Here is a 10,979-nt window from a genome sequence, read left to right on the forward strand (position 1 = left end):
CACATCTGTGAATTGGGGACGGTCACAGTCTCAGTGCCACAGGGCTGGTTAGATGATGTATGATAGCAGTTAGCAGAATGCTTGGGCCTCAGTGGCCCTCCACAAACAGTGGCTGCTCCTTCAGTTGCAGACAGAGGCGTGGCTCATGTATGCTCACCATCGATGCTTTACCCACTCTCCTGCATGGAGGATGGGCAGGGCCACCTTCCCAGGCACTCAGCACGACAGGCAGCACTAGCCCAGCATGTCAGAGAGAAGAGGGTCCGAGCGGAGTCAGCACGTGTCACCTCCAGATGAGAGAGAGAAATCAAGGCCACCAGCCCTTGGGATCCTTACCAACCCCCCGGCTCCTTGGAGACGTTGTGGATGAGGGCGCCACGGCAGAAGCTCAGCTCATCACTGCGCTTGGCTTTGTAGTCATACAGAGCTTTCACCGTTCTCTGAGGCTTTCAGGGAAAACAGGAAGGAGCAGGTCAGGCAGGACAGGGGCCCAGAAGCAGCATTGCTGGGGCATTTTCTTGTCTTTTAGGAGCTGGAGACAGCAGAGGTCAGGCTTCCAGAACCATCTGCTGGTGAGGGGGACTGCAGAGGGGCCCTCACTCAGAAGTCCCCAGGGGAAGGAGGTGATGAGCTGCCTGGCCTGGTCAGCCAAGGGTACCTGGAGAGAGAGAACTGCTCAAGTCCCTCATCAAAGAAAAGATTTGCCCTTCACGGGGAGCCACAACCACAACCCATGCAGTCCTCAGAGGCTGCTGTCCTCAGCTCCCCCAGAGCTTCAAGGGTAGCTCCAAGTCCTGGCTGCCCTGGAACCTCGCCACTGTTCTGACCTGGGTCCGTGGTCTGCTCCATGAGACCCTGCATTCGAATGGCAAGAACAGCTCAAGTGCTCCACCATGAAATCCAGTACAGGTGGGCTCTGGGCGGGCAGGGCAAGGTAATTCCCAGGGTACAACCTCAGCACATTTGCCTGCTGCTGGGCAGGCACACACCACATCAGAACACACACCCACAGGGCAAGAAAAGATTCTCGGAAGCCTCCCAAATCATCAAACCACGTGCATCAGTGGCTTCTCTGTCCTCCTGCCCAAAGGAAATGGGAATAGGAATTCAAGAGGAGTCAAGAAAACCACTCCCCAGACACAAGAGTCGTCCTCACAAGAAGAGGACTCACCTCAGCAGCCTGCCTCGGTCCAGACTCCAGCTCCACATCACAGCTGTCCTCAGCCATTATTTGACCTCTGTCTACCTAAATCTCCTCACCTGTACCATAGGTACCAAAACAGGACCATGTTTGTGAAGTCATAGGAGGACTAATTTGGCTAATGATGGCCACATGCTCAGAGCAGTGCCAGTTGTGTGGTCATTAGCACATGGTACCTAGTGTCACTGGTCTGCCGTTTCCAGTGCTAAAAGCTGAAGGGAGAAATGCAATTCCTAGCACCTTGTGCAGGAATAGTATTAAGCAAAAGAGCAAAAACTAAAACTGACCCAAATGGCCATTGGTACAGAAAGAGCTAAGCTAGCAAAATAACCCAAATATTCCTCAGCATTAAAACCATGTCAGGAAAAAAAAACAAAAAACATGTCAGTACCCCATCTACACACCTCGTCTGAATCCCCCAACCTCCCAGGTTTGACCAAATAGCCATGAGGATTCTCAGTTAGGAGGACCACAGGGACAAAGCAGCAAGCAACAAAGTCTAACAAAAATGACAGGTGTGGGGGATGTGAGGACAGCAGAGAAGGCAGACCCTGAAACGCGCCACCTGCTCCATAGAGGTGGCGAGGCCGTGGCCAGTCTCTTCCTTTTCTTCAGTGTGGTCTTTTAGTTTGCTGCTGTACTTTTCTAAATAACAGTAATAATTTTGCTTGGAGGCACTCAATCTAGCCTGGCAGCTAAACAGGAACTCAGCATACACTTGTGTTCTAGGGACCACTTCAATTGTGCAGGAAGGGTTTCTTCTACAGCTTGGCTTAGGTACCATAGTTTTTGTATCAGTAGATTTCGCATATAACATTCCAACTTCGAGCTTATCCTGGGAGCTCATAAGACTGGGCCTGTCCTCTCAAGAACTACACCAGCTAAGGACATCTACCCTTGAGGTGGAGGGGTGATCCTCAGGTGACCAGGAGCTGACATAGGGCCAAATGCCAGCTGCCACTTATCAGCAGACTTTCACTGTTTTTGTCCTTGTCTTGGCCAAATTGAGAGACAGAAATACTGCTCCTGCCTGGGTGGCTCTGCACATCCGTGCTACCCGCCTAACCTTCAGGGCCATCTGAGTTGGCAGCCCTGTTCTATGAAATTATATTAGAAGTAAGGGAGAGAAACCAAAGCCCCACAAAATAAGCTGCAGCTACACCACCACCCCAAGGAGAAGGACACCCAGCCTGCCTAGTGCTCTCCTCAAGGGCCCAGCTAAGTCTGCAGACCTCTACCCAGGAAGGGAGGTGACCTTGCTCAGCGCCCAGGTATTCCTCACTGCTAACAAGATTCCGCTGCTAGCAAATGCCCTTCCCATGTGTTTTGTAATGCATTTCTTGCTGAAGATTTGCACTGGCCAAGGATTATAAATTTTTAAAAACCTAGTCTCTGTATTTCAACAGAGTCCACCAGCAAGGCCCCTTGCTAAGCGAGTGTTTTATAGTAATTGTGGGCCAGACAAAAAATATGCTGCAGACTAAATTGAAAAGAAAGCCACAGTGAGGAGGAGCGGTGAGCTAAAAGCAAAATCCATCCTGCGCATGGAACTCCTTGGCAGAGGCAGGGTGGGAATCTGAGATAGCGTTTGCATTGTGACGAGATCCGCGAACCAAACAGATTTGAACACCACGGGCTCAGACAGCAAGTGAAACATCTTTGGAAGACTTTTAATTGTAAGCCATTTGACCCAATACTGGCTCACGCATCTGAGAATCTCAGCAAAACACAGCTGCATTTGGATGGAATTCTATTAAACTTTTCCCAGAAAATGTATTTGCTATAAGGGGCCAGGGAGACAGCTCAGTAGAATAAGCACTTACCTGGCAAGCGCTATAATTGCCAATCATTTCTTCTTTTCAAAAAAATTACTTTGAAGGTTGGGTGTGGTGGCACATGCCTGGAATGCCAGCACTTGGAGGGTGAGGCAGGAGGATTGCCATGAGTTCAAGGCCAACTTGGGCTACATAGTGAGTTTGAGGACAGCCTGGACTATGTGGCAAGACCCTAGCTCAAAAAACAAAGCCAAACAAAACAAAATTTGTGGCAACTGCACTGTCAGTGTCATGGGGACAGAGGCCTGGAATCCACATTAATCTAGTGAAATAAGGATCAGCACCGTACCATGGAAGGGTTGATCTCACTCGGATCCACATACATCCTGCTCACATCGTAGAGGGAGTTTATGTCTCTTTCCTGAAAAAAACAATAGAAAGAGGTAAATTCAGCAGCCCTCCTCACCCTGAACAGCCCCGGAACCAGCACGGCTACAGGCCTCTTTCTGGTTCCCCATCCTTTGATACAAGGCCTGAAAGTCACAAATTTTCTGTGGCCAACAGACAGGCAGAAGGAAGCAATAAAGACGTTTTCCCCAATTTGGAAATCCCCCAAATCAGAAAGGCCCCTGTGCTGGTACTGCTGTTCTCCCGGAGGATACAAATCCAAAGCTCCCCCTGCATCCCAGAGTGAGCGCACAGCTTGCAAGAGCCACCCGTGTGCCTCTCCTGCCGACTCCACATTAAGGGACAGCACACAGGAGCTTGCAATGGGCCAGCAAATCACTGTCACTGAAGTTGGCACCAAAACTGGCAAGTGCTGCCCAGCAGGGCCTGTCTCCAGAGAGCTGTTGACATGATCACCAGCATCCTGCTGCTGAGCCCCTTCTCTGGCCTCTGACCTTGTGCCCCTCACTCCTCTCCCCTGCCTTCCTGTGTCCCTTCAGGCCACACCAGGCCACTCCCTCCACAGCCAGCCCCTCCTCCCTCCTCCAGGCTGCTAACCTTTCTGTCCTCTAAAGGTGGCCTCTGTTGACCACCCCAACGCACTGTGGCACCCACTGAGCTCATACCACCCAGTCCTGTGGACTTCACTACAGTCCCTGCTGCCTGACAATCCCCACTATGTCACTGTGCATTCTCTCTCCTGCTTGGGCCCTGAATTTGCCAAGGCACACAAGCACATATATGCTCGTGTATAAGGTCGAGGCCCAACAAATCTCTTTTCAGTAAATGAGTGAATCCATCTGATAGGCAGTAAGATACAGTAACTGTATCAGGTGTCCTCCTCTAATAGGCAGAATAAAAGCCAGTGCCCTAAGGGGTCTAGCAGGCCCTACGTGATCCAGCCCCCTCTGTACCTACAATCCTACTTCCTTTCTTTACCACTCAGGATCACTTTATTCCAGCCATTTCAGCTTCCTGTTGGGTCCCTAGGCAGACTGCATCTCACCTCAAGACCATTGCTCCTGCTGTCCTGTCTTCCTCTAGTTGGCTACAGGGCTCAGTCAGTGAGATCTTCCCACACCTCTTGAAAACTGCAACCCTTTCCCCATCATCCTGGATCCACTCACTCTCCTTCCCAGATTTTTCTCCTCGGCATTCATTGCCACCTGCCACTTGCTGTGCAGTATTTTATTTACTGTCTATTTGCCCCAAGCCAGACTGAGAGCAGCATGCAAGCAGGATGTGTCCACTGCACCTTCCTTTGCATCCCCCCAGGACCTAGAGCGGTACCAGATGCACATCAAGTACTCAACAAAGGTTGCCAAGGCGGGAGCCAAGCCAGGGGCTCAGAACCACCTACCATGCTGTAGCGCTCCAGGAGCTCAGGAGTCACAGGGTAGCGCAGCCGCATCTTCCGGTAGAGGGTGTGCTTCTCGTAGTAGCTGACGAGCTCCACCAGGCTCTCAAAGTAGGCAGACGTACCCAGCACGAAGTGGTGGCCATCCCGGTTAATGCGACAGTGCTTCACCTTGCCCTTGGCCCTGGAGGGGAACCACATCAGGTGACATGCTGACATGCTAATGGCCATGGGATGGCTACGTAAGCTCTGCCAGACACAACCTAGTCACTCCTCCTCAGGGAGCAGGGGGATAAATGCAGTGCCGCCCTCTCCTGGAACACAGAACAGCGTTTAAAAAACTGCTCTTTCTGGAAACACGTTAGGCAGCTAGAACAGGTTGGCAAATGATGGCCCTGGGCCATATCTGGCTCACTGTGTGTGTTTATAAATAAAATTGTATTGAAACAGCCACCCTTCATTGGTTTTACAGAGTGGCCACTTTTTTTTTTGTATTTTAGGGAAAGGTCAACAGGGTGTTCAGGGTCTCATTACTAGATCAGACTTGTAGTGATCTGCCTGTTTACAGCCTCTCAAGAGCTGGGATTACAGGTGTGTGCCACCGCGCCCAGTCTCAATTGCTGTCTCAGTGCAGCCTAGGAGTGGGGCCAGCAAGACAGGGCCAGGGATCGAACCCCCGGCCCCTGTGCCTATTTGTAGATGCTTTAATCTGCTGAGCTATTTGGCTGGCTTTGAAAAAAAACAGTCATTTTGAAAGAAGAGGTAGGACAAAAAAAAAGGAATACTCTTACGTTGTCACCATGAAGGTACATTAACAGTTTAAGGTGATGGATATGCCAATTAACCAGCGCTAATCCCAACCCAATGTATAAATGAATCAAAACATCACACTGTAATTCATAAATATGTATCCATTTAAACATTTTTTTAAGAACTAAAGAAACTTGGCCAATGCAAAGAAGACATGGCCCAAAAGATGATAGAACCAACATACAAACTGACCAACTTGGAGGTGGGAGAAAAAAAATACAAAATTGGAAGAGCTCACCAAAATGGTTAAAAAGAGCTCTGACAAATATAACCAGACTCCAAGGAAAAGTGCCAGAGGGAAATACCGAAGATAAAAAGTAGAGAATTTGTGAATTGTAAAAATGAGAACATAGGGTTTCTGAACTCAACGACAAAATGGAAAATCATGATAAATTACTCAGATAAGTCTTAAAAAGATAAAACAAAAATTTCTCCAGCAGATACTAAATGACAGTAGAAAGACTCAGGTAAGGATAATCAGAAATTAGAAGATAATATAAAAAATAAAAATTCTGTGTATAGAAGTAACAAAATGTCCCAAGTATGAGAAAACATCTCAACATATAGGTAAGTGAGGCTTATAGAACACCAGTTAACTGTGATTACCAAAAAAAAAAAAAAAAAGCTAACGACAACACATCATACTCAAAACCCAAGATGTGCAACAACAACAAAAATCAGAATCTTTGTTTTGTTTTGCTCCATTTTGCTCAGGTTCTAGCCAGGTAGTGCAGGCTGGCCTTGAACACTTGGTGGTCCTCCTGCCTCACTCTCCCAAGTGCTGGGGGTACAGACATGTGCCACCACACTCAGCAAGGACAGAATATTAAAAGCTGTCAAAGAAAAGTAGAACAGTATATGAAGTCAACTGATCAAAACTACAGCACACTCATCAGCACAAATTTTGAACGCTAGAAGAGCTTGGTGTGAAGTGCTTCCAGCTCTAAAATATGCAACTTCTGATTAACAGCATGCTAAAGTATCTTTCAAAATTTATGCAGAAATAAGGACATTCCATGACAAGAACTGAAGAGATGTATGAATGCTAAAGCAGGACTCAAGGGAAAAAAACGTTAGGAATACCCTAGACAGAAACAGTGAAGCCAACAAAGAAAACAATCACATGGAATAAATGTATCAAGCAAGGCATATAGCTTCTAAAAAGTATGGGAGCCATCAACACAATGACAGGAATAAATATTCAGTTACAACTCCCCATGTAAAAGGCCTCACCTCCCCCCAAAAAAAGACACAGACTGGCAGACGTGTCAGAGACAGAATCCAACAGTCTGCTGCATTCAGGAAACTCATCCAGTCCAAAAAGAAGTTCATCAACTAAGAATCAAACAGGCTTACACCCAGCCTTTGCTTGTGCTTCTGCAAACCTTTCCTCCCCACTATGCCTCAGTTTCCCCCTTGGAGAAGCGCAGACAGTGCAAATGCCACAGAGCTGATGAAAGTGACAGGCACTGGCACTGAGCACCACTGGGTGTGGCTGGAACATACCTGTGCAGGCTGCTTTGGCCACCACTGCTGTTGTCAGACTGCTGATGCTCAAAGCCCGCCCCCGAGCTCGCTCTTCTCCTTCCCACACTGCCCTGCACCTATGTGGCCCCGGTGCCTACCTGAAGGTGATGGCGTAGGAGTCCTCCAGCCCGTCCTGCTTCCTTTCGCGCTTCCGGATGAGAAAGGCTCCATCTCGAGGAATCCGCATCAGCATGTCCTCCGCCTCCCCGCGGCTCAGCCCGTCATAGTACCACCTGCACCCAGGAAGGAAGACAGCCAGGTGAGCGCCCTCAAGGCCATCAGGAGCCACCGCAGGGATAGACCCGTGGGCTCCAGGGACAACTAGGATGTGGCCCTGGAAACAGCCACAGGAGTCACACTGGGGACCTGCCTGGCCATGACCACCTGCAGAGATGGTGGTGTCTGAAAAGAAGCCTGGAGACCAGGTGGGCCTGGGCAGAGTACAGAGTAAGTCCACTTGTCCTCACCCCTCACAGGCTACCTCCGAGGGGGCCTGCACCCATCTCTGGGAAAACCAAGGTGAACATACACAGGTTTAAAAATAGCACTTTTTTGTTGCTGTTAGTGAAAGATGCAAGATAGCACATTAACAATCCATACGAAAATATATGAAACAAAGTTGCTCTGAGTCATTTAGCTGTCTTCAAAATACTAACTATAGCCCAGGAGTGGTGGTGCATGCCTATAACCCAGGGCTTGGGAGGGTGTGGCCGGAGGCTCACCATGGGTTGGAGGCCAGCCTGGGCTACATAGTGAGACCTTGTCTCCCAAAAAACCCCAAAAACAAAAAATAAATTTTAGTTGAAAAATGATTTCATTTCCAAACTACTGTGACCGTCTACCAAGCAAAACCTGATGCTCAGGGCTGGGGAGATGGCTCAGTGGAATAAGCGCTTCCCTGGCAAGCGCAAGGGCCTGAGTTCAATCCCTGGTTCAGCAAAAAAAACCACTTGATGCTTGCTTCACTGCACAAAGAAATGAAGGGGACACACTTGCCACCATTTTTTCCCTTATTCTCTGTCAAACAGGAAGCAGCTCAGAGAAGCAGAAAGGTAGCACCGGGCCAATGCTAAACTCTGAACATGAAAGCCTGAGACTGTGGGACTGTGAATACAAAGCCACAGGGCAGGAGAAGAAGAGCAGAGAGAAGGGAGGAGACAGGCCAGTGAGGCTGATGGCAGCAAGAAGCTGGCCCGGGGTCTCCTGGGGGCTCTAAGGCTTCGGTGGGCCAGGGTCAGAGAAAGAGGGCCGGGTATGTGACCCTATGGGTGTCCACCTCCCACCCAGCCCGGGACCTACGGCTTGGACTCATGCGGGTTGGGGTTGGGCACAGGGTCGGTGAGCCGCAGCTCAAACTCGGCACAGCGCAGGTGTGACTCGCGGTAGTGCTGGATGAGGTCGTAGATGCTGCTGAACTTGAGGTTGTCGGTCAGGTAGTACTTCATGGCCCCATTCTCCACAGCGGAGCGGATCAGGCAGTGCTGCACGCGGCCCGACCGCCTGCAGGACAGGGCTGTCACCGGGGTGGAAGCTGGGCATGCCCAGTGGACACCGCCCCGCCTGCTACCCACCCCGCAGCAGGCTCCTGGACGGGAGGGTTACCAGAAGGACAGGGTGTAGGCGTTTGGGTGGCTCTCGCTCTCCCGCACCAGGAAGGTGCCGTCCTTGGCACCCGCCTCGGCACAGTACTCCTGCAGCAGCCTCTCCGCACTCGTCCTCTTCTCCATCTTCTTGTGGAACCATTTCTCCCCCAAGTGCAGCTCCATGGGTGGGAGGTCCTGGGTCATGACGACCAAGGGGGCTCTGAGAGCTCCGCCGCCTCCCCTGCCTGCCACCTTCCCTGGACAGCGACTGCTGTGGGGGCCTCCTGGAGTCCTGCGACTCCCTGCCCTCCATGGGGCCATGGGTCCCCAAGAGAGGTCTCTTCTAGCCTGCTGTGACACTGAAGATGGCCAGTGACTGGAGGGGACAGGGCAGGAAAGCCAGGCCCCAGGGCAGGCGCTGGGGTGGAGAGCGCATCCATATAACCTGTCCTCCCAGGGCGCACAGCCCACACTCTCAGGCCAGTTGGCCTTGCAGGAAAGGGCCTTGAATCTTATTGGCTAGGCACCAGGAACAGGCAGCCAATCAGAGAAGGGCCAGCCAGGCCCTGGTACCCAAAGAGACAGCTGTTAGGGCTGAGATCCCCACACCAGCCAGCCTCAGGACAGAAGCCACACAGGTCTCCACCCAGGACAGGCCCAGCTCACCAGGCAGGAGCAGCTGGTCTCCCCCTACCTGGGCCAGTTCCTCCTCCACACCCTGCTCAATGTCGTCGCTGAAGGACAGCTTGGCGTCCGCAATGGCGCAGTAGTGCCGAGTCCACTTCTAGAGAACAAAGCGGGCATCAGCCTCCCCCAAGCTCAGCCACGCCAACTCGGGCAGGGGACCCCGCAGCGCATCACCCCAACATGCACTGGGGACTCCCCGCTCCAACTTCATGCACTTAGCGTGATTTCATGAATTCGTTCCTCTTTGAGACATTTCAAAAACATTTAATTGCTGGCTTGTTGTGTCATTTCAGAACTTGTGGAATCAGTAGGTAGGAGCAGACGTGACTTAACTAACCCCTACCGTTCACTGCATAGTCAGTCTGTGGCCCTTTGGGGAGACTGGGGTTCTCTGGGGCACTCTCCTATTTTCTGTTTCATCTGGGTTTTTAATATTTTCTGGACTTTTCAGCCAGTTGATTCAGTCTTTCTGAAACATTTAATTATGACCTATTTACTTAAATGTTAACCATCGTGCATTATTTTATATATATATATATATTTTTTTAATTTTATTGGGGGGGCCAGCTCAGCCCACCAGGGTGCAGGGCTGGCTGGCATGTGGTGCTGGGGGATTGAACCGCGGTCCCTGTGCTCTGCTAAGCCTGTTCTAAGGTGCTTTAGACCACTGAGCCATCTCACCAGCCCCTATTTTATATTTTTTACCCAGGAGAGATATGTCAAAATGTACTCAGATGGATTAGCACGCTGGGCTAAGCGGCAGGAGAAGGCTGGAGAGCGTGGCGCGCCTTTCTCGCCTCAGAAGCTAAGATTTCTGTGGAGCTCGACCAGACTGGCCGCCACCAGCGAGCTGGGACAGCTAAATGCATGTGGCACGCTGGACCCGAGAAACACGAGCAGAGTGGTACAACAGCAACAAGGTCTGTGAATCGGCTCAGGGGAGTGCGCCACCGATAGCCTCGTGAGGATGGGGATTCTGCTGTGGTTCTGTAGGACGCTTCCTTGGGGAAGCGCGGGGCAGCCTGCGTGGACTCTTCCGGACCACTGTGTGGGTGTGAGTGCCCACTATGGTGCATATGAAGCTATTTCAAAGTAAAACCTTAAGAATGCAGAAGAGAAAGGTCAGGATGAACATGGATCCACTGGGCTCCGCGGCTGCGCCGGGGGCTCTCAGGGCCTGCAGCAGGGTCTCAGGGGCCGGGAGGTCCGCACCCCAGCAGGTGAGGGGACGAGAGCCGACCCACCTGGTCGATGGAGTCCCACATGTACAGCTCCCCCTGCTGCTTGTGCTCGTCTTTCTTGTCCTCCATGTTCACATCCACGTCACCTCGGGGGCCCAGCTTCTTATGCTAAGGAAAAAAACGTACACACCACTCTTGAAACCAACTTTCAGGGTCTTCAAGCCAGCAAAAATACACACCCATCGGCCTGCCCACAGCATCCTCCGGGCTTTGCGCTCCGCACCTTCCCATGGCTGCTGCCCTCCCTCTGCCCGGCTCCCCCCACACCACACTGGGCCTGCGCTGGCCCTCCTCCTCAGAGCAGCTCTCCCTCCTCCGTGGGGCAGCTCAGCACACCTTCCCGCCCCTGCT

General features: G+C 51.3%; 1 protein-coding gene across 1 annotated transcript in view; it reads right to left on the bottom strand.

Moving 5' to 3' along the window:
• The window catches only part of LOC101587236 (1-phosphatidylinositol 4,5-bisphosphate phosphodiesterase gamma-2), a 129,634-nt gene that overhangs the window by 25,919 nt on the left and 92,736 nt on the right, over window positions 1–10,979 (bottom strand). Inside the window, exons 15-22 of the mRNA XM_004625757.3 lie at window positions 10,632–10,736; window positions 9,395–9,484; window positions 8,720–8,895; window positions 8,417–8,617; window positions 7,216–7,350; window positions 4,784–4,964; window positions 3,326–3,397; window positions 337–446 (exon numbers count right to left, since the gene is read on the bottom strand). Coding sequence (XP_004625814.1) covers window positions 337–446; window positions 3,326–3,397; window positions 4,784–4,964; window positions 7,216–7,350; window positions 8,417–8,617; window positions 8,720–8,895; window positions 9,395–9,484; window positions 10,632–10,736 — 1,070 coding nt within the window. The remainder of the gene's footprint in view (window positions 1–336; window positions 447–3,325; window positions 3,398–4,783; window positions 4,965–7,215; window positions 7,351–8,416; window positions 8,618–8,719; window positions 8,896–9,394; window positions 9,485–10,631; window positions 10,737–10,979) is intronic.

This window comes from Octodon degus, unplaced genomic scaffold, assembly GCF_000260255.1.
Source record: "Octodon degus isolate 3935 unplaced genomic scaffold, OctDeg1.0 scaffold00011, whole genome shotgun sequence".
In the NCBI taxonomy this organism is placed as follows: domain Eukaryota; kingdom Metazoa; phylum Chordata; class Mammalia; order Rodentia; family Octodontidae; genus Octodon; species Octodon degus.